This window comes from Macrosteles quadrilineatus, unplaced genomic scaffold, assembly GCF_028750875.1.
Source record: "Macrosteles quadrilineatus isolate MER2022 unplaced genomic scaffold, UCM_ALF_1.0 Scaffold_2__2_contigs__length_208266976, whole genome shotgun sequence".
Classification (NCBI taxonomy): Eukaryota; Metazoa; Arthropoda; class Insecta; order Hemiptera; family Cicadellidae; genus Macrosteles; species Macrosteles quadrilineatus.
In genome coordinates, this window is record NW_026542595.1 from 21925713 (window position 1) to 21952825 (window position 27113).

The window sequence follows — 27113 nt, forward strand, 5'->3', positions numbered from 1 at the left end:
TAATGATAATTCGATACTGTTATTATTCAATTAACGATATTTAGAAAAAGTTACACAGTTTCACTTAAGGAATGCCAAATGAATAAATACAAATTTGCGAACAAATGTGTGTGTATACCTTGAGCCTAACAGAGAGGTCTTTCTGCAATGTCTGTTAAAATTTAAGGCAAGATTGGTTATAAATCAATATCAAACAACTAGGTAGGTATCGGTTACCTAATCCCTCATTCAAACGTACGTTCCTTAAACTTTATTTTCTACTGCCATAAAAGACTTTCCAGTACAATGTAATTTTTGTCGTTATATGAGAGATGAGTCTTAATTTGTTAAATTCTGTGAAAATGTTTATCTAATAATTGTGTATTGTGTATGTTATAACTGTCTTTTTAAGAATAAATTTACCAGTTTCTTTTATAATTTCAATGTTGATTGTTTTATCCCACCCTAAAAATCAACACATACCGGCCATCCGTCTGTTCTGCCATCGTTCTGGTTTAGGAAGAAATTGCATAGTTTCATCACATGTTTTAGGGTCACCATTGGAAAACCAATTTTTACCCCATAAACCCGTTCCTATAGTCCGATCATGCTAGTTAGCAAACTTGTTTGAATAAACGTAGTTAAACCTTTATACCAAATTTCACCAAAATTGGATCATTTTTGGTCGAGAGTTTATGTGCCAACGAACACACACAGACACACATATATATGAATTTACAACGGTTTTTAATTGTTTAGTACTTAACCTGGTTTGTTAAAGTAAACAATTTCAAGAAAGGATATTTTATAAAACAAAACTGTAATTTTATTTATATAGATAATACTTGCCGTTTGTCACCTAAGGTGAAAATTGATTGTTTCATTTCAGAGTGTTTTAGTGCAATAATTATTCACGCTTTTTAATTATTACTTGTTGATTAAAACTTATCAAGATTTATATAAAGATATACTGTACTGTTTACTGTAGCAGTAGGCCTATTATTTATACTTCTTGTTAACATTTTAAAAATCACTATAGAATTACTAACTTTGTCTATAAATTCATTTATTTCATACTATACCAGCTATTAACATTTTACAAAAAAACTAACACCCAAAATCAATCAGCTTATTCAATTTCAATTTCAACAAGTTTGCACCAAATTCCAATTCATTCAATAACAATTTATAATTGTTCGGTTAACATGACAAAGAATCTGAGGATAAAAAGGTATATTGGTTTGTATATTTGGCAGTGATAAACTCAGACACCGATGGCCACAAAACTTGGTCACATGGTTGCGTAGAATTTCATGGAGTAGGTTTATACACCAACAATTTCATGATAACTTTCAGGGCTTAGCCCTGGGGCCGTCCTGAAGGTAGGCTACCCATGTCAAGAGATTTTACTTACAAAACATATCAAAGTAAAATTTAAAACAGGTGATGTCAATTGGTGTGTTTCGTTCTGCTATTTAATTGTTTTAGTTTATAATTGAGATTTGTTTCTTGGTGCCATGTGGTTAATGAATTAGACTTTTGCATATATTTTAAATGCAATACACTATATAAAATTCTGTTACTGTTTCATAAAGACTGCAAATTAAACATGTGTTTTATTAAGGAAATGATTATGAGATGTAAAAAAAGATTGTTATTGTTTTTGACTTCTTACAAAAGACAGGTTTAAAACAAAGTCTTATTTAATTTAGTTCTTTCCTGATTAAATTATTGTCACGACAACTATCGGCGGTCGTGATACTGGTACTGTATATGTTATTCAACCCGAAGAACACCCGGGTACACACCAACAAAAACAATTCTAACATGTGGGCTATACGGTACCATGAATAGGTTCAGACCTAGTCACTGTTATAGCCCAATAGTTCAGGGTAGAGGTTAAAGAATATTCTTAAGCCCATTCTTGTTGAAAATAGGATTGGTTTGTCATGGTAATAAGCTTACACCTTTTTTAGGCATACTGATGAAAAATACACGTGAACTTGGTTTGTAAACTATTAGCTAATACTGAAAAAAACACACTTTTTACTAACAAATAAATCTAATAAAACAATCTTCTATTTTGTCCAAGGGAATAAAAAAACATGTTTATTGGTGTGCATAATAATGTATTCCACTGTTAACACTTAACACAAAACATAGACCTATTTCAATGATTACATTTTTTAGAATATTGTATGCCATATAACATAGCTCTTCAGGTGAAAACAAAATATCGTTACTAAATCAACTCAATACTTACAACATTTACATTTAAATAATATCTTCCCTAAATATACATTTGCCTTTAACAAACTTAAGTGTCTTATTATATAATATTGTGTTTGATGAAATAAGTTATCTTTTAAATTAGGCCTATAAATAAGTTAAGTTAAAAAATTTAGTGAGATTTTAAAACTCTGCTTCTTTTTAAGTTATAGGTTTTTAAAACAAACTCTCACTGGTCAATAAACTAAATTAGCTGTTTAATGAACCTGAATTAAATTATTGGTTGAGGTTTGAGGACAAAGTCTTAAGAGCTGCTAGAAGGAAATGTGGATTTAAAAGTATAAAACCCACCTGTGTCTATTACGTGTATAAAAATAGTAAAATATATTTGAGCAATTTGGATTATGTTTTCAAAATAAGCAATCTGTAACTAACAATAGGATACAAAATACAGCTTAGTTTACATTGGTGATTAAGAAGGCACTGTAACTACAAATGTAGTACCTATAAAGGTGATGAAATATATACAGTTAGTTTGAGCCCTAGACTTGATAAAATACTGTAAGACTCGATAGCTTATTATTAAATACAATGCGTTTTTTTTTTTATAAACGGTAAGCTATATGCATGAAATTGAATAAAAATCATTATTCGTTCATATACAGATATGGGTGCCAGATCTGGACAGATCTGAAATGAGTCCAGATCTGGCATCCGGTTCTGACCAGATTAACTCATATAAAACCAGATCTGGAACCAACCCACTTTTCCATAAGGGTTGTTGTTTGATAGGATTGATTTATATTACCATTGATTTCTAGTATTTTAAATTGCTGAAAAAGATTATTTAAGATTTAAGTTATAGAGACAGCCAAAAATAAGCTATTCTGACAATGAGCTTGTTGAACTTGTGAGCTCAAAAAGACTTCTTTTTCACTAGTCCTTAAATGTCATTATTCTTTCGTGGTCATAAAACTGAGTCAAGTTGTGTAAATTTTCCCACCATAAATTCAGCCTGTTTTTCATCACCAACTTAAACCAAGGAGTCAATGGATCTTTGAGATTGCTGACAAATGAATCAAACTCACTTTTTGGTACAAAGCAAACTTCGCTAACTTCATTGGGATTAGGATTCAGAGACAAATCTTTGTGAAGGAACAATATATAGTCAATCTCATGTTCTCCCCACACGCCATCACCTATTGATTTGTAATGTATCCGAGTCAAGTATTGTAGAGCATTCAAGTCTATTTCATGCTTTGGTATTCCCAGTTCATGTTGAAGTCTTCTCTGAGCAGCTAGTTTCACACCATGAGCATTCTTTTCTTCTGTTTCACCCTCTCCGTTGTATAAAGGGTGACTGCAGCATGCGTTAGTTACATAACCGGGGAATGTAACCTTAACATCCGATCTTTTTTGAAGAAGAATTTCATTTTGTGAATTAAATATAAAAACACTAAATGCTCGATGTAAAGGAATGTTACCGTCAGGACCGATTTTGTGACAGTCATATTTGCTTGCTTTCCCAACAACTTTGTCATTGTCATTCACTAAGATGCAGGATTCTTCTAATGCTGCTTCTTGAATTGGATCTATTTTTTTTGCTGCACTTGTCGACATTCCTCTTCTAATAGCAGCTCTCATAGACGAAAACATTTGACAATGTGGTATCTGAAATTTAAAAAAGTGATATCACTACTTGCCAGAAGCGAAAAGGGCATTTAGCTCTGCTTGATATAAATCAAATAAACGGTATTAGCAATATGACACATACTTCCTCCCATTAGCTTGTCAACAACCTTTATCATGGGAAAGGTGGGAGTGAATATAATATCTTATAAGAAAAAAATCACATAAGTTGCAATAACTTTTGAACCGTAATTGTTACAGCAATTGGGAGGTTGCACAATTTTGTTTGGAATGAATTTTAAGGACCATAACACATTCATTTTAATCAAAACTGGCTTTTTCCAAAAATCAGATTTTTTTGTTAGGCCTACCTATTTTATGGGTTTTTTTTATGGGAAAATAACATAAGTTACAATAACATTTGAAATAGCCTATAATTTTTACAGGAATGGGAGTTATACCCTTTTGCTCAGAATTTAAAGGGCTAAAACATATTAAAGTTTTATCAAAATTGATTTTTCCTTTATTTTATGGGTTTTTATGGAAAAATCATCATGAAAAATCAAAATTTAAAAAAAATGAAAAAACTCCTGGAGATACCAAATTCCATCAAAATCGGACCACAGGTGTAGTATATAGCTCTGTACACATCCACACATACAGACACGCACACACACACACACACAGACATCACTTTGAAAGCCACTTTCTAGCAAATTTCCCTTGGGAAGTAGCTATTACCGTAGGTGGCACAGCAAGACCTGGTCCCGGGACCGATTTACGTTTTCATTTTGATGTCCCTAGAGGCCAAAAACACTATTCGTTCAAATTTGTAGATATGTATATATATATATATATACTAGCAGTTACTGCACGTTGCTGCGCTAACAACTATTATTTTAAATGGTAATTTGTGCTTAACAATAAATAATAAAAATGTATATCAAAAACAAAAATAGGATATTTATTTTACTTAATTGCCTGTGGATAAACAATGTTTTTTTTTTCATTAGGTGTATAAATATGTAAGTTTTTAGGTGTACCTTCCACCACGTGAGCACGCCACATACAGCTTTCCATGTGAAAAGCATGCATTTTCTAAATTTAAACCGGTGATAGACAGGGATTGCCCTTTTGCATCATAATGGCGACTACGAAAGCAAGACGCAAAGGAAATTGTAGTCGCTTGAATTCAAAGGGTAGACTATTTCTCCTTTAAACTTACTGCTGATGATTTTTGCTTCGATCAAGTTTGGTGTAATTTTTTTATCGTCAGTCTGGTTCCTTGCACAGCTTGGGTTGATTTAAGTTTCCCATTAGTATTTTTAGAGTTTCTTCTTTTAATGACAGTTGTGGTGGGTTAATGACAAATTGGGAAGCATTTGAATACCTGAGATAGCACGCATGATTATTTTTCACTTAATCATTTATGTTAGATTGTTCGGTGGGTATAGAACAAAAGATAAAAATATTAAGTCATTGCCATCCCTTTTATGGTTTGGAATACTTTGATAAAGGTTTTTACTTTTTATGTTTACATATTTAATAGTGGAGAATTTAAACAATGTTGAGTGCACAGGTGTGCTGCAATTTGGAGTTTAGACTCATTCAAAAGTAAAATAATTTTCTGTACTGCATTCTGTGGAAACGGTGTTTAAAAATCATGACTAATATTTGGTGAAAGCGGAGCGGCTGAAGGGAGCCTCTCGGGATGAAGCAAGATGAAGATTACTGTCATAACCTAACCTAACTAACCAAACTTGATGATAATGAAAAAATCGAACGAAGGTTAAATTCTGTTCATAAAATAAAACTATAAATGCCTCAAATTCTAACAAAAGATGTACAGTTAAGAAGAAATGGCATTCTTAGCAAAATCTTTGACAAAAAGTTAAGTGTCACCGATGGGATTCGATCTAGATACCTCTTGCACATCAGCCGAGTGCTCTATCCACTACGCCACGAACACCGATGGATGTTCATCACACGCCAGCAAACAAAGAAGCAGACAAATTTAATTACACAAGTCGTGAGATACAGTGACGTCATCATCTTCATCCCGAGAGGCTCCCTTCAGCCGCTTTCTGGTGAAAGTAAACTATATTTATTTGTAAACATTGTAGTTCCAAAAGTCCGACATTGGACCTCTTAAAACCCTCTGGGGCGGAGCCTTTTTGACGGATCTGCACCAAACATCACACAAACCATCCTTAAATAATGCTAAATAATGCCTGAAAGTTTTACAATCTTTTGAGCAGTTTCTGCGTCCATAGGGTACAAACATACTTCCTCTTTTATAGATAGATAGATATATATATATAGGTATATATGTCCGTGAACGGGATAAATTGAGTATTTTTGTCTGATTTTGATTGAATTTGGCTTGAAGGTGTAGTGCAGTATAAAATTGAATGAGTTCGAGAACCAGTATGATCGGACCATGGGAACGGGGTTTTGTGGTGTAAAAATTTTTTTTCCCTCAGTTTTGACCTTCAAAACACAAAATTTCCCAATTTCTCTCTAGACCTGTTTGAAGAGCTTAAAAAAACAAATAATTTAGAATTTTACAGTTTTTTGTAAACTTTTTGGTAACGGAGAAAATTTAAAAAAGTGTTAATTTAAAATCCCCATGTTACTCTTATGGAGAATATTGTCAACTCTTGTAGTTTGCTTGTTTATGGATATATTTTTACCAAATTTGGTAAATTTATATATTTTATACTAAGCTCTTAATATTCCACTAAAACAAACACTTATTAGTCTCTGGGGGTTTATAGGGGGTTTTATGGTGTAAAAATTGTTTTTCCTCAGTTTTGACCTTCAAAACACAAAATTTCCCAATTTCTCTCTAAACCTGTTTGAAGAGCATAATTTTACAATTTATAAATAATAAAATGAATAAATAATTTCGAATTTTACAGTTTTTTGTAAACTTTTTGGTGACGGAGAAAATTTAAAAAAATTGTTAGTTTAAAATTCCCATGTTACTCTTATGGAGAATATTGTCAACTCTTGTAGTTTGCTTGTTTATGGAAATATTTTTACCAAATTTGGTAAATTTATATATTTTATACTAAGCTCTTAATATTCCACTAAAACAAACACTTATTAGTCTCTGGGGGTTTATAGGGGGTTTTATGGTGTAAAAATTGTTTTTCCTCAGTTTTGACCTTCAAAACACAAAATTTCCCAATTTCTCCTTAAACCTGTTTGAAGAGCTTAAAAAAACAAATAATTTAGAATTTTAAAGTTTTTTTGTACACTTTTTGTTAATGGAAAAAAAAGTGTTAATTTAAAATTCTCATGTTACTCTTATTGAGAATATTGTCAACTCTTGTAGTTTGCTTGTTTATGGATATATTTTTACCAAATTTGGTAAATTTATTTATTTTATACTAAGCTCTTAAAATTCCACTAAAACAAACACTTATTAGTCTCTAGGGGTTTATAGGGGGTTTTATGGTGTAAAAATTTTTTTTCCTCTGTTTTGACCTTCAAAACACAAAATTTCCCAATTTCTCTCTAGACCTGATTAAAGAGCTTAAAAAACAAATAATTTAGAATTTTTAAGTTTTTTTTGTACACTTTTTGTTAACGGATAAAATTAAAAAAAGTGTTAATTTAAAATTCCCATGTTACTCTTATGGAGAATATTGTCAACTCTTGTAGTTTGCTTGTTTATGGATATATTTTAACAAAATTTTGTAAATTTATTTATTTTATACTAAGCTCTTAATATTCCACTAAAACAAAAACTTATTAGTCTCCCTGTAGCAGAAAACCTAGGTACTCGTTAAACCTAATGTTATTTAAATTGAATTAATTTAAAATCAAATCAGGCAAATGGAAATTCGCTTAGCCTGCAGCAGGGCCGATTTACCGAATACGCACGGTAGGCACGAGTCTAGGACGCGAGGATGTTGGCTTTTTTTGGGGGGCGCCAACAATTGGTAAATAAAATATTTGGTGGTTGTATTTGCATTCGATCACGTTAATCTTCTGATAATCCCTCGCGGCCGTATAGACATCGTCTCCCACGATTGTGGCAAACAAATTTGTTTTGCGGTCGTGTTGACATAATTATCGTCTTCCATGATCGCCGCAATATATGAACATATATCATATATTAATCGAGTGATGTATCATATATGTCGTGGGGACATTATCATCGTCTTGCGCGATGGCGGTCAAATTCTGATCACCCCTCGTATCGGTGAATACCCTACATCATTATATTGTTCCCCACGGTCGTATGGACATAGTAATCGCCTCCCGCGATTGTAGCAAGATGGTAATCATCTCCCGTGGTTTGTGGAGATCATCATGGTCTTCCGCAGATGATTCTGATCCTTTCCCGCGGTCATGTGGACATTAACATTGTGTTACGCTATCGCGGCATCATCTGATCATCCCTCGGCCGTGTAGAAATCATTGTATCTCCCCTAGTAGTGTAGACATCGTAATCGTCTCCCGCAGTTGTGAAGACATCGTAATCGTCTCTTGCTATTGCGGCAAAATGTTAATCATATCCCGCATTCATGTGGAGATCATCATCGTCTTCCGCGATCGCGGCAGAAATCAGGGACAGAAATATGGCTGTTTCCCGCGGCTGTGTGGACATTATCCTATTCCGTGATTCCAGAAAATTCTGATCATCCCTCGTGGCCGTGTGTACTATTGGCATGTGTGATCGTGGTAAATTGAAAATTCCAGGTAGAAATACAAAATTCACGTGTAATTCCTAGTTAAAAAAAAACTCACATAATTTCCTGTTTTCCCAGTTCTGCCGGTCGCTGGATACCCTGTTATATATAATGCAAAGGGGCGCTACTACTAGTTGTGCCTAGGGCACTGACAGGGTCAAAAACGGGCCTGGTCTGCAGGTTTGCTGCGACGGGGTATTTGGGTTCAGGGAGACCTATGACCCAAAACAGATGTACCCACTCAAAACTCAAACTCAAAAATGTTGACGAAAACAATACTTTATATCAGCCTATAGTCCTGGAAGGAGTAATTCTTATCACTCGATCCTTCTTGAACCCCATTGGTCCGATACTTTACCACACTAGTACTGTAAATTAAGTAAACAGTGAGATAAAGTGAACCTTTTAGATTCTAAAAATTGAATTAAAAAGACTAATTTAAATACTATTTTAACTATACACTAGTTTAAATAACAGTCGTAAGTAATCCTATGTATTAAAACGAAACAGGGTTTTTTTTTTTATTTCACGATTCTGAATCAACTACTTGACGGATTTTTATGATTTTTGTGTTGAAAGAAAGATAATTTTGAGAACTAGGGAATGTCAAAGCCATAATTTTAGTTTAGGGTTTCAGTTTTTTAGAAATTAAGTTTTAATTTTCAAAAAGTCTAGCAGCCGACGGACGAGTTAAAGTCGTTTAAGTGGTGGTTTAACTAACAACTGGTTTCTAACTGTCATTGAAATGTTTATGTTACAAGTTGTTTGTATAAAAAAATATTGATCGTCAGAGTTTGCCTACACACTATTTTACTTTAAAATGCAGTTTATTTTCTACCGTAAAAGATCTATGTTATCAGGAGATTGTGTAATTTTATACTAAACATTTTAAACGTATAATCAAGTTTTGTCATAAATGCAATCCGTCTAAGTATACCTAAGTGCTTAATCTTTTAAGATATAAGTGGTTTATATGTTGATACATCCTTTTCTAGATGTTTGAATATAAGTATGACTGCATACAGTAGGCCTACACATTTTATTCGTAATGAAAATGTCAACCGGTGTAGTAGGTCTCCAGAAAACTGACCAGTAAGCTGCAGGGTGTCAGTAGAAAACCAAAATCGATTCATACCATATCATAACTATCCCAGTAGTACTGTATGATTCAGAAACTTGATAAAGGGGTACATTCCAAAAGTAGACCAAAAGGCTCGGATCTCGGACGGGCTGGGCAGGCTTTGCATGGCGGAGAGAAGATACTTCAACTTTTAAAAGTGTAATCCAAGGAGTACTACAAGGTAGACGACCACTTGGAAGACCAAGTAATGAAAGACATCTTCAGACTGGTATCTTCCTGTCATCCAGAAATGGCAGGGGATAGAAGAGAACGGGAGGCCAGGATCATTTTAGAGGTTTCAGTGGCCAAGGTGGTAAAATAAGATACGGTAAGTGATAGTAGGCCTATGCAGTGGAAGGTGGTATGTAGCTACTGTACTCAAAGCCAGTGTGTGTGAATCGGCCACCAAGTTGTAAACTAGCTGTTCTGAATCATATTCAGTTTTAATTGACTACTCGATTCCCGTACATCGGACGGGCCAACAGCTCGTAGTATATTAAGTTAAGTTACTAGTCCTGAATATAGGTGTTTACCGAACGAGTGTGGCCGTTCCTGTGCGAGACGAAGTCGAGTGCGGGGTTACTAAACGAGTGCCGTAAACACATTTTGGACAAGTGACGATATGTTACGCGGTACCGGTACTACTCTAAGCTAACTTAACATTACCCTCATAACCTCTAAGAGAGGTTATGTTTTTGTTTATAACCACTCATTGCCAAATATAATCAGCTGATGGTTGGTGTCCGGTAAAAACTCATAACAGTACAGTACCGTAATGAAACCACTTTATCACGATCGGAGTGGTGACCTGATTACTAGGGGGGAATAATATCCACTCAGCAAGCCAGCAGTAGGCCTATACACTTTGTGAATTGCTGAGCACATAGCAAGAATTTTAATTTTACTCATACGGTATTAGACCTACGCCCTACTTAATAACTATATTTCAAGGCAGTCGCTTTTTACAATGTTAACTAACTAACAAAATAATCTTGTTCCCTTCTTGACGTTTTGTTGACTAGGCCTGTACTCAGTGCCGATGAGCAGTAAACTAACTCTGGCACACCAGCCTAAAACAAACCTGACATACAATACGTTGTACTTAGAACATATCCACATACCACCTGCAGTTACCTATATACCAGTAAGTGGTATGTGTAAGTTTACCAAACGGTTTTGAAACACTGATCTAAGTTAAAAGATTGCTGAACTGTGCAAACACGAAACAAGAATGATTATAAGTATCAATCTTCAATGTTAACTCAATCCAATTTTTTTTTACAAAGTTGTCTATGCTCTTTCTGTTACAGACCACTCTCTTCTTATTCAACAATAGTATTAAATACGTTACAAGTCCTGAAAATAGTGAGAATAGGTGTTTACCGGAAGAGTGTGAGGTGTTATAAGGTGTTCCTGTGTGAGACAAAATCGAGTGGGGGATTACCATAAGAGTCCGGCAAACACATTTTTGACGAGTACTTATATTTGATGCCATACTACTCTAAGCTAACTTATCAATAAAAAAATCTGTACAAATCTTTATATATTTCCACCGCCTAAAGGACTAACAACATTGACTATATAACACTACTCAACGTAGTGTTTATAGTCAATGCTAACAATCACTACTCATATCCTCTAAGAGAGGTTACTCACTGCCTAATATAATCAGCTGGTTGTTGTCCAGTAAAAGCTCATTACAGTACAGTAGGCCTACATACTGAAACCCATTTCCGTTTGATTAAAGCTGAAATGTTGATTAAAGCTGGCGGCAAACATCTGTTTTCCGGACTATATCCTTGCATGGGAAGTTCGTTAAAACGGTGTAGTGTGGCGTAAAAGCACTTATAGCAAGAAACTTAACAACAAGCACTTAAGTTATAGCAAAAAAACTAAATGACAATCATGTGATTTAAAATCAGAATATCAACATTAAAACAAGATTCTGTGAATTTATCAAAGAGCTTAATAACATTTTGTTGAAAACCATATTTTAAAAAACAATCCTCCAACTTTCTCTCCATAGTAGAGACTACAGAATTAATAAATAAACTCTGAGATTTCTTATTTATTTATTGGCCTCTTGAACTCAATTTGTTGTGAAACTATAGATTCGATTAGTAAACCTTCATGCGATTTTTTCACCATCAGCAAGTTTGGTTGGTTAGGTTAGGTTATGATAGTTTAATCTTATAATGGATATATTTTATGATATTAGTGTAGCCCAGTTAAGAAACTGTACCCACATTAAGTTTAGGTTTAGTAGGTCTATATCAAATTATTATTAATTTTGCAAAAAGAAAGGAAATGTTCACAGTGCCTAGTACTAAATTTTCCATAATCGTAAATTTTATTTTTTTTAATTTGCAACATCGTAGAGAAAACCTACCTTAGTAAAGGATATCACTGCAACTTTTTAACCTCAACGTCTTCAACATAAGACCAAGGATAATAAGTTTCGATTGAGTTGGTTGACAATCTAACAGCGACAAACTTGATTTGACATTTGACGTGACACCAAAACCACAGGCACAGACGACAGTCTGTGACTATGTAGCTTTAGCATTCTTTTAGCACAGACATGCGACTGCGAGGCATGGTCAACCAGAACCAGACAGCTGTAAGTTAGTTGCTGATGACAGTCGACAGTGGCTACAAACATACAATTAAAAATACATAATTATATACACATGTATATTTATTTCATAAACCAACTACCATTAGGGTTATTGTTGCATACTCTCATAAAAACCTTTGCAGTTGATGTATTTATAATTACGTGCACGGTAGATCTTTTTAGTGATTCCCCGAAAGGGCCGTAGGTACAAAAGGGGTCATGAGAGGGGCACCCGCCAAGAGCGCAGCCGCTTTGGGGGTTGGAGTGCAAAATTGATAGTGGTTAGTCTATGGTAAAATGGTACTTTCCTGTTAAAGGGAACATTCATTATTATCGATGATTTTTTTCTCGATATATCGATATTTTTGTTTTCCGATTGTCACAAGTTGACAACTGATCTTGTTTAGGCTAAAATAGTCTATTATATGGATTAAGAAATGAAACTGTTCTAAGCTAACCTAACATAACAACCAAACTTGCTGTACCAATTAAAAATTCTGTTTGATAACAGAATAGGCAAGTTAAACACGGAATTTTTAAATGTTACACAGCAAGTTTGGTTAGTTATGTTAGGTTATTTTTTTATAACAGTTTCATTTCATTATTGTTTGTTGATACTGAACAATATTTATCGTAGTTGTCAGCTGATATGTTTCAATTTGTTAAAATCGATATATCGAGAAAAAATCATCGATAATAATGAATGTTCCCTTTAACAGGAAAGTACCGTCTAGCCTACTATCATAGATAAGTACGATAAGTAAATTTATACTCCCTGAGTAGATTTCTCATCCTTATGGAACAGCTGAAACCAATTTTGCTGTTAGTTCTGTCCGGAGCACTGTAGACGTCGTGTTTTGTTTACAATTTGTTTCTTGTTATTTCAGTCATTTAAAACCTCATTTAATCAAAGAAAACTATATAATCATCAACAAATAACTCAACTCGTCCCTTAGTTAATTGACACTAGTAGCCAGTGCCACCGGACATGAACTATATTTTAACTGCTACAAAAAATAAAGGAACGTCCCCCACTTAAAGTGTTTATATATATATACATACCTATATAAAAATTTGAACGAATGGTGTTTTGGGCCTCTGGGGACATCAAAATGAAAAAGTAAATCTGTCCCGGGCCTTGGTCTTACCGTGCCACCTACGGTAACCGAGTGAAAAATTAAAAACGCACGTTTTCAGAAAAAGCACTTTGCAAATTTTTCCCCCTTTTTTCAAAACTTTTATTTTTTTTTTATTTCATTAACATTTGAAGTTTCATAAAATGTCCATGGTAACGCAATATCTTTGGTAGTTTCTTTTTATAAGAGCATCTTTAGTGGAAAAACACAAAATCCTATTACGACCATTTAACGGATGTTTAAATGAATATTAAAAATAGTTAATATTATTTTTATAACTATGTTTTGCTATAAACTAATTTACTTTTATGACCATTATACAATAAAAAGGTCACTGAGCTTTTGGTATATTTGTTCTTTCTAGAAAAAAATAAAAACACTCAAAAAATTGAAAAAAGCCAGTAAAATCTTTTTAAGTTTGTATAACTCCGAAAAAACTTACCTGAGACCCGAAAAATCGTTATGTTTGTATAGGATGTGCTTCTTTTGTGTATAAAATATTGAAATATGACGATGTTTTAAATTTTGAAATTTTTATGATAGAAATCATAAACGTGATGGTCAGGGACAAGCGGTACGGTCGTGGATTGTCTGGAATAATCTAAATATTTCTAAACAATCCTTCAATTATCCTGTTAGTTATAATAAAAATATGTGTTTCAATTGAACTAAACTGTTCAATTTACAATTATATTAAAGTTATTGTCACGACCAAACACACTATAATCCATAAGGCTGTATTGGTCGTGAAAAACCCGCGATGGTCGTGAAACTTTGGTCGTGAAATTACGTGTTATTTGGCTCTGTTCTGGTGGTAGCCCTGCACCTCATGTTCGAGGATACAGTGGACTTCTAGGTTAATCTAGCAATTGAAATATCTTATAAACAAAAATTAACACCATGTCTACTTCATCGAATGACTACGTACGGTCATGGACACACCAAAATTACAAAAAACACAATCTTTCCTTTATTAATCTTGTAATTCCTCCTTTCAACTCGAAACGACCGGCACTACAATCCTGACGTACACCCCGAACTAGTCTCTAAAACCAACTGACTCCATCGACGCCAGGCTTGCCACTGTCGTGCTCCAATTTTCCCAAATGGTCGTGACGCCAAATCGAGAGACAGACTTATTTTGTCATGGTAGTCAGTTTGTAATGACAATAAAATTATAATATGCTCCTTTTTTGTAAGTTTAATAACCATTGATGACATAAAAATATGGCTTTATATATTTCGGCATGAATAATTAGTCTAAAAACAGCGTGAAAGTTGGAAAATGTACCCTAGGGACACGTCATGGTCGTGAATTTAGAGACTTTAAAAATACAAAAAAAATACCTAGAACCTATTTAAAACCAAATAACTGTGTGTAACATGTTGCCCCCGTCCCAAAAAATATTAAAACACATAATAATAAACTACAAATCCAGTATCTACGAAGTAAAAGGCCAGGGACATGAAAACTTACGTTTTTAAATTTTCACTCAACAGCTACTTAGGGAAATTCGCTAAAATCGTAAATAACTTAAATTATACTTTGAAAAAGGTTTTTTATCTAAAAAGTAAACCCACATCTATTTATGAAATCATTAATGCACTTTACTACGCAGTATTAACTGTATGTTTTGTACTTCAATAAGTGGCATTTGAGAAGGATTTAGTGTGAATGCTTCGCACGCGTCGGCTAGTTAAAACAAAATCTATATTATTAATACGCTACATGAAACTTTGTGAACAATAAGGCTTTTTTGTTTTAAGATTTAACCCCACATATTATATACCAAAATGCTCATCTAGGGGTGTAGATTTGCAAACTGACCTTACATTTTCGAAAGGTCCCTTGGGCTCTGCCTAGCGGCTATAAAGTTCCCACGTTATCCTTATGAAGAACATATTTGTTTACATTATTATCAGCTGGATAATCAACTTTTTTATAATGCCAATAAACGATGCAAACCATCTGAATGATTTTGATGGATCACACTGGAGTGTTTTATTTTTTGACAAGGAGGCCAACAAATTCTTCCACTATGACTCTTTAAAACCATAATGTTGACCATGCAAAAGCCGTGTTACAGAAAATAACAGCTTATCTCGAAGTGACAAAGCCGACGCCAGAACTTCTAGCTATAGACTGTCAGAAGCAGATTAACAGTTACGACTGCGGGATTTATTCAATACTGGCGATAGAACAAACGATACAACACATTAAAAAAGGACAAGGAATACCAACTAATTTACTGAACATGCAAGTTGATGAAGAAAATGAAACAGCACATGTAAAGCAGATGCAAGAGGAGAGTTCATCTGAGTGCCATGTTAGTGACAAATCAAAAGACACCTGGACCACAGTTAAGAAAAAATCTGGTAACAAAGACCCGAATAAACAGCAACAAATAGCCACCGAATTAACAGGTTCAAAGCTTTGGAAGAGATAACAGATGAAAACCAAGACAGGAGTTTTGAAGACATGGGAGATGCTAATCAGTCTGTTTATGAGAAACAAAGCTCTGGTACCTACAAGAAGAGGGAAAAGGTGAAAAAGGATGGATCCGTCAGAAAGAAAGTTCAAAATGAGGCTCATGTCCCTACTACTGACATTACTTACTGCTCTGACAGTCAGGGAAGCTCTGTTCCACTGATGATTTCCCAAATGAGTTCAAATAAACTCAACACAATCGGCTGTCAGAGCCAACACAACTTTGAATCAAGTCATTGACTCATCCACAATTGAACCAAAGAACCCAATTGTATTTCTAGGTGGTACCAAATGACAGCTAATGATTTTACTGATATATACAGTAACCTAGAAAAAAACTGTCTTTAGTCAGTAGCACCAGGCCTGTTTTTGTGTGCACAATCCCCAAAAGATATGACACTCCATTGTATAGTGCACAGAATAAAAATATTAATATGGTAAATAATTACATTTCGGAATTGACAGTGAGGCTGAAAAACGTTAATTTAATTGACCTAAGAAGATTAAAAAAATTTCACTTCATGACTCATGGCCTTCATTTGAATGTTAAAGGTAAGCAAGAGTTGGCACGTATTATAATCTATGCTCTCAGTCAGTGGCATGCAAGTAAAAACAAGAGCTCAATCAAAGGAATGTCAGAAAACTGTAATAAATCAAAACTACAAAAAATAATGAAATTTCAAATAAAAAACATACTTATCTTAGTAAAAAAGCAAATACCCCAGCCCCAATGAACATTTCAAGACCAGAAATCAACAGAGAGAATGAAGAACCAATCTCAGTCATCGATGGACATGAAGGACATGATAAGGAAATACCAACAGATGGAAGATGTCGCTTTTGCACATACAATATCGGCAGATCTAGAAAGTCCAAGAAATATGACTGCTGGTGTGGCAGCTACATTTCGAAAAATGAGACCCACAAAGAAAAACTGTATTAACGATTTTTTAGCATATCAGAAAAGTGCTAAGGGTGCTGGTGTGTATAGCCTTATAACAAAGTTGGAGTATTTCAACAAGCCAACCCATTTCGATTACGACACAGCTTTCAACGAACTTACTAAAGATTTTCAGAAAAAGGGATTTTAAAAAACTGGTATGCTCTGCGATGGGTTGGGTAAGGGATTTGATTTCACGTAATCACTTTAAACAGGTCCACGACGCGACGTAGGGGGTGTTGAAGGAAGTAGTAAAGGTGAGCATTGTTGAGTGTGGAATGGATTAATGTGCAATGCTAAATTGCTATGGGAAGAGACTGTAGACTGTATTCAAAATGATTACGAAGCATATGAATCGATACATATTTCGATACATGCAATCGTTTACAATAGAAATCTACAACTGAGTTGACAACAGCTGATTTTTACTTTAAATAGGCTAAAAATGATTTTTACTCCCTAAAGAGTAAAAATGCTACTTTAGACCCGCAACGCATGCAATAAAAACGACTGTTTTTACTGCAGTATGACAAAAACAATATAATAATATGAACCCTTGATGACTCCGCTCAATTTTGTGGATGCCTCTGCGAACACCACCTAGTTATCTTTAAGTGTGGCCAACCTATTTCCAAGCGTACACGGATTACGTGCATAATAGAATTACGCTGTTTTGTGTTGTTTCGTTGGAATCCTGATGTGCGCCATCCGCCAAAGTATAAACTGTACGACAAAGTATAAATATGCAGCAATTAGCAGCTTTCTGTACTATAAACAGTACAAGGAAGCCAACTTTGTCGGGTGACTGTGGGAAATAGTTATTTGTGTAACTAGTGGGCAAAGTGGCACTTTGCTGCACACGAGAGCAATGTTTACGCACGAGCCGCAGGCGTATGCGGAATGATCTCGAGTGCAGCAAAGGCCTTTTGCACTCGTGTTACACATTACCTATATTTTTCCTACAGTCACTATAAAGCATATAAATAATTAGTCTTTCAAACACTATACAACACGTTTTTAGGTTCAGCTAGCAACACAAATAGGTGCCATAGAAAAAGTAGTACCCGGTCCGTATCACTCCGCTATTTTTCCTCGGCAAGAAATGTGCTCCGCGACTTGAGAATATAGTTCCGTATGTTTTTGTAATTTGAAGTGGTTTCAGCGCCTAAAAAAATGCTTTAAAGGTATTTTCTTGTTTATTAAGATCGTAGGAATGTTTTAAAACGTTTAAATGAAAAGTCCAGAAAGTTCAGAAATACCAAAACTATAAACAATCAAGCTGCTCAATCAGCTGCTCATTATTATTATATTTAAGTGTTGTCAACCTATTTCCAAGCTTACACGGATTACGTGCATAATAGAACCACGCTGTTTTGTGTTGTTTCGTTGGAATCCTGATGTGCGCCAAAGTATAAACCGTACGACAAAGTATAAATATGCAGCAATTAGCAGCTTTCTGTACTATAAACAGTACAAGGAAGCCAACTTTGTTGGGTGACTGTAGGAAAAGAATATTTAACACATTTTTAGATTTAATAATACCAAGGTATTTGTACATCTATGATAACAGAAAAAAATAATTCTATAACCACTTATTGTACATTGTATAATGTTACCTGGGCAAAACCGGGTTTTGCTGCTAGTACACTAATTAATTCCTAGCATATACAAATAGTACCGGGGACCGAACTATGACTTCCTTTACTTTTACCTTTTGCTTGTGTCTAAAGTCTGGTCTGCAGGTAAGTATAAGGTGTATAATTTAAGTTGATTGATAATTAAAAGCAATGCCTTTTATACTTATTATAACTTCTTCCGTAGTTAAGTTCATATAGGCTGGTGGTCAAATGGATTCAAATAAAATTAATATACATAAAAAATCATATAATTTATTTGTATAAAACCACTGAAAAGTATAAATAATTAAAATAATAATAGAAATAAATTAGGAATTACAGAATCAATACAGTCTATAAGTTACACAAGAGTTTGAAATGTACAAAACAAAACAATGAAAGCTCAAGGTGCAAATTTGTACTTATAGCTTGTTGTAAAGTACTACAACTGTACAGTATATTTACACAATCATACACAAATGTCTACCAGTCCAGGGAATCTCTCTGGAAGGTAAACCTCGGACTGTTAGCAGAGTAGAACTGACTGTACCATCTTCTATGTCTCACAATGGCTTGGTCCTCCTTCACCAGCAATGGCTTCACGTACTTCTTGTGGTTCCAGACCATGATGTCTCTTTCAATCTGAAATTAATCAAAAAACTTAATACAATTATTATAATACCATTTAAATTATTCAAATGGTTTGATACATAATTTTAGTCTACACATTTACACAGATATTTTTTTAATTACAATTATTTTAATTTCATACCAAGGATTTGTACTCAAATGATCAGTACAAAATTCCAATAACAAAATGTTTTATTTTATGGACGCTTTAGGACATAATATGTACAAGAACTTCAACAAAAATTGATTCAGTTTTGAGTGCCAAAAAAAGTGTCTACCTACATCTTTTAACTATTTAACTATTTGCTTGATAACAGTTTAAGTATTTCCTTCTATATACATTCAGTGTTATAAAAGGGACGGATTAAAGTGGATATTAATAAAAGTATTTCATAGTTATTTGCATTCTAGATTCTAATTTTAATTCCTTTAGAAGAGGTTGATGTGTTGTTGTCCTAACTTATTTTGCGAGGAAAAACTTTCTATTCTGAGACCAATCAAACTCAATTATTAAAGAATATCATTTTCATCAACTCATTATTCCTCCAAATTTATTTGTTTATTATGAATCTGATCTTGTCTAGATTAAATACATTAAAAACACTCAGTGTTTGAATGGTATTCTGATTCCGACAGTGTGAAATACTCAGCTTTTAAAATCTTATAATAATTACCGGTATTATTGTCAAACTACTTAGGCGATCCAGAAAGTAAAGAACGTTTCGTTATGACGCCGCTAGGCGCGCGCCGATCTCGTACATTTTGGTATGTGCGTACTCGGCAACTCAGTCGGCATCCAGCCGTGACAATTGGAGCATTCTAGCGCAGCCCGTTTTTTCACAATTTCAACTTAAGATGAGCGCTGCAATAAAAAATCCCGCCAGTTAAGGGGTGCGGTCAGTGATACGGTTTTTGTTGGAAAACACTTAAAACCGAAACTTTTCCTCAATTTTCACGGACTTTGTTGTTTAAAATTGTCACGCAACAAAGCGAAAGACCCGTTATCGGGAATCGGCGGTCCTTGCGAACCTTTTCATCAACTTTAGTGACCAGTTCCATCAGTCACAATGCTCGGCGTCCGCCCTTCGCTTCGTCATGACTCATGAGCGTCAGATCGGACATTTTTAATCTGAATGCACCATTTTCTCAGAACTTTCAATCATTACGTTTTTTTCCTTGAACTTCATACCCTTGGCGATAAATGTCTATCGATTTTAAGTTTAATGCCAACACAAACCGTATCACTGACCACACCCCTTAACTGGCGGGATTTTTTATTGCAGCGCTCATCTTAAGTTGAAATTGTGAAAAAACGGGCAGCGCTAGAATGCTCCAATTGTCACGGCTGGATGCCGACTGAGTTGCCGAGTACGCACATACCAAAATGTACAAGATCGGCGCGCGCCTAGCGGCGTCATAACGAAACGTTCTTTACTTTCTGGATAACCCACTTATATTTTTTTAATTGTTTTTAAGGAATTCTTTTTGAGAATTCATTCCTAATGGCTCCTTTCTATAAACATGCATAATTCATATAACAGAGAATTATTTGATTATGGCGTTCAATGCCTTCCTTCTTAAGTTATACTGTAACACATAAATCACACCCACATCTCCCGCTGGTCTTCCTAAGTTATACCATAGATAAATCATACTCCCTTAGTAGATTTGTCATCCTTATGGAACAGCTGAAGCCAGTTTTATTGTTAGTTCTGTACGTCCAACTGTAGAGGTTATGTTTTGTTTACAATTTGTTTCTTGTTATTTCAGTAATTTAAAACCTCATTTAACCAAATAAAACGATTTAATCATAAACAATAACTGGTCTCCTAGTTATATAACCAAACAGTAAAGCACAAATCATGAAAATAATCCTAAAATAATAGAAACAAAATGTTGTCTACCCCAGCGATCGGTGTGGACGTACATGAACTAGACACGAAAAACAAGCTTCAATATTTACAATGAGATGAGGAGTCTACTTTTGTTGCTTAGTCTATGGTTATACTGTAACACACAAATTACACCCACACCTCCCACTCTTCTTCCTAAGTTATACTGTAACACATAAATCACACCCTCGACTCCCGCTGGTCTTCTTAAGTTATACTGTAACACATAAATCACACCCACATCTCCCGCTGGTCTTCCTAAGTTATACTGTAACACACAAATCACACCTACACCTCCCGCTCTTCTTCCTAAGTTGTACTGTAACACATAAATCATAAATCACACCCACACCTCCCGCTGGTCTTCCTAAGTTATACTGTAACACATAAATCACACCCACACCTCCTGGTGGCATTCTTAGGTTTTGGCTACTACTCTAGACTCTTGTATGTTTTAATTGAACCCACCATGATGGCCTCCCCTATGAGAGTGATGGTAGCATACAACATGAGCAGAGGTGGGCAGTAGACTCGGTGAACTACCCTCTGTAGCAGAGGCTCTATAGGCGTCACAACCTGCACGATGCCGATGGGACCAATACTGGTCATCAGGTTCATGTACACGTAACCTGGCCCAATCTGCAACAAACATCATTGCAGTGTTAGTTAGTGCCACTTGTCATTAAATTTTCAATGGTTTTTTTATTGTAAACTATTTTATAACATTGAACTTTGACACCAATTACTGTTTCAAACTAAGCTAGCTTATTAAACATAACTGAAGTTAAATTTAACTTAAATTACTAAAATAAGCTTGAATACTTTTTTGATACAAAATATTTTTCTCCCTCTGGGAATTTCTTTCTACTTGAACGAGAACCGCCATTTATTTTAGCTCAGCTTCTCCTACCTAGCTCAAACACATACATCAGGTGAACTCGTTGAGAGATGCACACTAAATATTTGACTACAAAATTTTGTATTTTGTTCTACAGTACTGTCTTCTGGCCAGATTTTCAGACTGCTTAAACATAAACCAGACCTAACAATTACCAACTGTATACTATACAACGCTATATATCAGTGTCCCCCTCAGTCCCCCTTCAAAACAATTTTCAATCAACTTCTTGGTTTTCCTTTTAAACATAAAACACTACATACGGTAGTAATGATCTTGACGTCCTTTAGGTTGTCAATAATGATATGCAACTACTGTATACGTATTGGTACACGTATCAGTTACTTATGCTCCCTTTGGCACTTATAGAGTTATACAGTGAAATATAAGGGGACACTTAAATATTTATATTATGTTTTGTTCAAAAGTTATTGAACTATATTTTAGGATATTTCTCAAGCATACCTACTAAATACAAAATAAGGACTCCTAATTTTGTATCTGCTATAGTCTCACTCACCTGTCTTGCATTAACTTTCATTGAGATGAAGCTGAACTTGTTGAACAGCCTGACATCGTGGTCCAGGTTCATAGTGCCAATGTGTTCCTCACCCGGAGTTGTGTGTTGTCGCCATGTTGCCGACCAGGTGTGTCTGGCGAAGCTGTGCCACATGCGCTCATAGTAACGGAGGTCACTGCCACCCAACAGTGACGGTGCATGAATGGCGTTTAGATGTGCAATGTCTGCTCCGTTCTCAGGAATTTCCTGAATAACCAAATGCAATGCTGTTAGTCTTAAATTTTTTTGATATTTTATTTAAATGTTGGATGTTACTTTGGGGTTTTGAATATACTCTTTTGATTGATTTAAACAAAATGGACTTATTGTACAAACATTTCCAAAAGCTGGTACCAAAACTTCCTACAACAGGTCGTGCAACTTTTAAATTAATAAATTTAGCTATAATAATCAAATATGGTCCATGAGAAATGTGTGCTGCTGTTTTATATTAATGGTATTTATTCCTAAAATATCTTTTCAAAACATTTTAACTGTGTCAGTTAAAACCTTTATTGTATAATATAATGATTACTGTTCAATCAGGTGAATACAGTTTGTTATAAATTTGGCATTTGATACTGTTTAGCTAGTGAGCTGACCTCAATGTGAGAGTTGATGATGAACTCAGAGCGGCCACGGTACCACCACTCTCCGCTATGTATCTCCTCCGTGACCTCCACTTGCCAAGAGGGTGCCTCACCCTCTGCATGGTACCACACAAAGATGAAGTCATTCACCTCACAACTCTCCCACTTCTTCACTTTGGCAAAACTAGGAACTGAAAAGAATAAAAGTTAATAATTAATTGGTGTAATGACAACAGTGCCGTCCCTAGGGTTAGTGGCGCCCAGAGCAAACGTGGTCGTGGCGCCCTCTCCCCAGTAATAGTTACATTCGCATATTTTAATACTATGTTAATAATACAAATAGCCGCTGCGCGGCGCCCCCTCAGCCACGGCGCTCGGGGCAGCTTGCCCCGGTTGCTCCCCCCTTCGGACGGCCCTGAGTGACGATGACTTGATAATGTTCATGTATAAATGGATTCAATATTCACATCTAGGTAAGGGGATATCACACACATGCTGACTTAATCTGTAAAGTAAAATTTGCAACGGAAAAGTTGTAACAACAAATGAACACTGGTCTACAAGTACATGTTCTTATTGTTATTTCCTTGGTAAAGTGGAATCAAGTAATTTGCAAAACACCAAATAAACCAAAGAGAAAATCACTGTCATACTCGAGAAAAATTATAAACTTATATTTTGGAGCATATACAACCAACTGTTATTAATTCATAAAAACTTTAAGATGAATTTTTCAAAGACAGTATTTTGTCTTATGGGGCTCTCCAGAGGGGAAAACCTTCCATCCAACAAAATATTAGTTTATTAATACATAATTACATTCAGCAAAACTGCTTCTAAGAAGAATAACATTGATTACAAGTTTAGATTTACTGCAGCGAGAGATTTACATAGAGATTCTCTCTGCTAAAACTATTTTTCTATTTCAATGAGTTACTCATATTCACCTTTTGCAGCGTAAGGTATCTCAGAACATTTGCCATCTTGCCCCCGGAACTGCCAGCCATGAAAGGGACACTCAAGACAGTCACCCTTGACTACTCCACCAATGCCCATGTTGGCCCCGAGGTGAGGACAGTAGGCGTCTAGTACATACGCCCTACCATCCTTGCTCCTGAACACTGCAAAGTTCTCACCTGAAGAAACCATGCAACTTTGTTAGATGGAAATGTTGATCAAACAGTATCACAGAAGTAACATTGAATACAATTTGAATCCTGTAATGTATGTTGCCGAGGTAAATTGTATCTATAGTGTTACCCAGTTTCAAGAACGTATGATGGTTAAATTACTTTTTTCTTGTAGTTGCCTTATATTATTATTATTATTGTTCTTGATGTTGTTGTTTAGTAGTCACAGATGCACATTTCGCCTCATTTATCACGTGACACATAAACTCGTGACACTAAGTTTTAGTAATCTATTATAGATAGGTACTGTAAAGATGCCTCATTGAGGTGAAATGTGCATCAGTGACTACTGAACAATACAAATATCGAGAACAATTTAAGGCAACTACCAAATTGAAAAGGTACAGTAACTTAATTGTATAATATTGTTTTATGTACGGTATTCAATCTTATTGTTGGAGGATAACTAGTTGATGATATAATATTCATAAAGTATGTGCATTAAACAGAATTATTAGTTCATTAGATAATAAATATTGGTACTCGGATTGGTAAGATGCAGTAGGTTTAGGCACATACACTTGACTATACTTTGTGTTTTTTTAGAGTGCAGTTCCGCATACCACCCAGTTACTTAAACTTCTCATTCCTGCATACTTCTCAACTATCCCTCACAGCTTAGTCATGGTGCAAACGCTTTAGACGCATGGCTTATAAAGGATAAAGGCTTTATCTTACATTCTATAGGCATAGTTGTGCTTTTATTTAAAACTTTCATATTATATTTTTTGATATATGGCTTAAAACAGTAAAAAAGTGGTCCCATGAAAGACAGTCTTATGGCTGTGAATAGGTTTGACTATACAGAGAGACTAATTATTATATTTGATGAATTTTGAACATTTTCATAATGGTTTGTATCAGATAATTGACGCTATTTAATTTTGTAAGAAGGGATAAGGTATTCAAAATCCCCCTACACCTTTTATTTATTTAATTAACTTTAAATTTACTGTCATAAAGTAAATCTGACTCACCAAGAGCTTCGACGTACTTCACTTGGCCAGCTGGGACGTCACTAGACTCGGCCAGAGCAAACCATCCGTTGGGGTAGACAGGGGGAAGATCCCCAATCCTTCGTCGCCTTCTCACCTCTTTAACCAATTCTCGCTTGGACTTGCGCATGGCTTTGTACTGGGGTGTTTCGGTCAAGTAGTCATACCCCACATCACTCAGATCCTAAACATCAGGAGAATACAATTAAATGAAGACTAATTTGTAAATATGGTTTTAAGATTGATTTACGAAAAATAGTTTCAATGTTTACACCACATGTCATAAAATCAAATGTTGGACATTTGCAAATCTACACTCGTGAAACAATACAGTATTTTAGAAATCTAAAATGGAACAAGAGATTTTTATTGCCAATGAAAGACTAAAAGTTTAAGGAAAATGTAATGTATTAGTAGTTATTCAATGGAAGTAGGTATACAATAGATACAATATATCTACTAGTAAATAGTATCTGATATCCTGTATGTATATATGATCGAAGCTGTCTTCTGACTCTTTGTCTACCTGGGGCTGGCCCAGACCATAAACTCGAACTCTGAGCCCCTCGCCCTAATTATTCTCTTTTAGCTTTTATCTTCAATAACTTTTTTATCAAAGTCATAATTTCCAAAATTGCATTATACATTTCAGAAGTACATTTAAGATCATGAACAGTAAAGAAGGGAGAATTTGAATAAAAACTAACAGTGTAGAGTATGGATTTTTTTACCCCTATTTTATTTTCATCTCTTTAGTGTTAAATATAAATTAAATTCACCCTTGTTTTGTGTCAATGATCTTATCTCATACATAACATTTTTGATGGAATTTAGGAAACTATGACTTGGGTAAAAAAGTGACTGATGCTAGTGGGAAAGCTTAAAGGTGACAGTAGAACCTTAATCAGTAATCAGTAAACCTGACAGTAATCAGTAGAACAGCCATGAGGGGGGGGCTGTGTTCTGTGTTGCAGAGTTTGGGTTTAAGGCCCGGACCAGTCCCAGATAGACAGAGGGTGTGGAGACAACTTCAATCAGACAGACTATAGCAGCACTAAATATGAAAGAAATAAAATCCTTTAAAGCTGTGTCAGTGTTAGTGAATGATTAAAAAGTTGAAGCAATTATGGAGATGCCATTTTGTAATCTACATAAGTACTCTAACTCTATAGTGTTTTGCAAACAAAAGAAAACCAGTGGTTATTGCACAATTGTTTGTGAAGCTTACTTTTATCCAGTTGATAGGCAGGTACAGGTAGTAATACATGAGACCCAATACAGCCACAGCTATGATGATGTTGGGGTAGTTGAGCCAGTGGAGCTCCAAGAAGGAGTGGTAGACATTTCGCACCAACACAAAGGGGTTGAGTTGTGACAGAGCACTCCAAACTAGAGGACAGCCCCAGACAACGTTCTGCGACAAGCTCTTCACTACTTCCATCTTAGTCTGAAACTAGACAATAAGTAATATTGTAGTCTGAAATGTCCACTGAATACGGTAAGTATTTGTAAAAAATAGATAGATTCAGGTAGATTTATGTGAGTGTGTTTTATTCTATGGCTTTCATAAAGGAAAAAGTACCACTTTTTACACAATTTTGCTTCAACCACTTTTAACCACCAAATAAAATCTCAGCCTTTTCCAGGTTTTTATGTCCCCTTTCATCAAAGCTTCTCAAACCACGAAGACAAAGATTGACCAAGAATGTATTTATTATAATTGGACCTGTTGTATATATGTTGTCACCTGTTGTATATAGCCATGCTATGTATGAACGTTTTTGTGACAATAAAGTTTTATTTATTTATTTAACCATATTCCCATATCTTATAAAAAAAAATTTAAAGCTCATAACTTATGGTTTTGTTTCATATATAACTTATGGTTTTCTTTCATATAGG

General features: G+C 34.9%; 2 protein-coding genes across 2 annotated transcripts; both read right to left on the reverse strand.

Moving 5' to 3' along the window:
- Positions 1-2096: 2096 nt before the first annotated feature.
- LOC128987690 (isopentenyl-diphosphate Delta-isomerase 1) lies at positions 2097-12182 on the reverse strand. Its single transcript, XM_054408673.1, has 2 exons — positions 12050-12182; positions 2097-3879 (listed from the first exon to the last, which is right to left on the reverse strand). The coding sequence occupies exon 2, from the start codon at positions 3862-3864 to the stop codon at positions 3145-3147; it is 720 nt and encodes a 239-aa protein (XP_054264648.1). The 5' UTR covers positions 3865-3879; positions 12050-12182; the 3' UTR covers positions 2097-3144.
- Positions 12183-18871: 6689 nt separating this feature from the next.
- LOC128987015 (cholesterol 7-desaturase nvd) lies at positions 18872-26641 on the reverse strand. Its single transcript, XM_054407658.1, has 7 exons — positions 26440-26641; positions 25194-25395; positions 23974-24162; positions 23039-23217; positions 22398-22643; positions 21448-21618; positions 18872-19099 (listed from the first exon to the last, which is right to left on the reverse strand). Exons 1-7 carry the CDS (start codon positions 26476-26478, stop codon positions 18941-18943), a joined length of 1185 nt encoding a protein of 394 aa, XP_054263633.1. The 5' UTR covers positions 26479-26641; the 3' UTR covers positions 18872-18940.
- Positions 26642-27113: the final 472 nt, after the last annotated feature.

Coding starts and splice junctions, on each gene's coding strand:
- LOC128987015 (XM_054407658.1), bottom strand. CDS start 26,478: ATGTATTACTACCTGTACCTGCCTATCAACTGGATAAAA. Junction 25,396..26,439: donor TGCCTATCAACTGGATAAAA/GTAAGCTTCACA, acceptor CCTGATGTTTAG/GATCTGAGTGATGTGGGGTA. Junction 23,218..23,973: donor GATACCTTACGCTGCAAAAG/GTGAATATGAGT, acceptor TATTCTTTTCAG/TTCCTAGTTTTGCCAAAGTG.
- LOC128987690 (XM_054408673.1), bottom strand. CDS start 3,864: ATGTTTTCGTCTATGAGAGCTGCTATTAGAAGAGGAATGTCGACAAGT.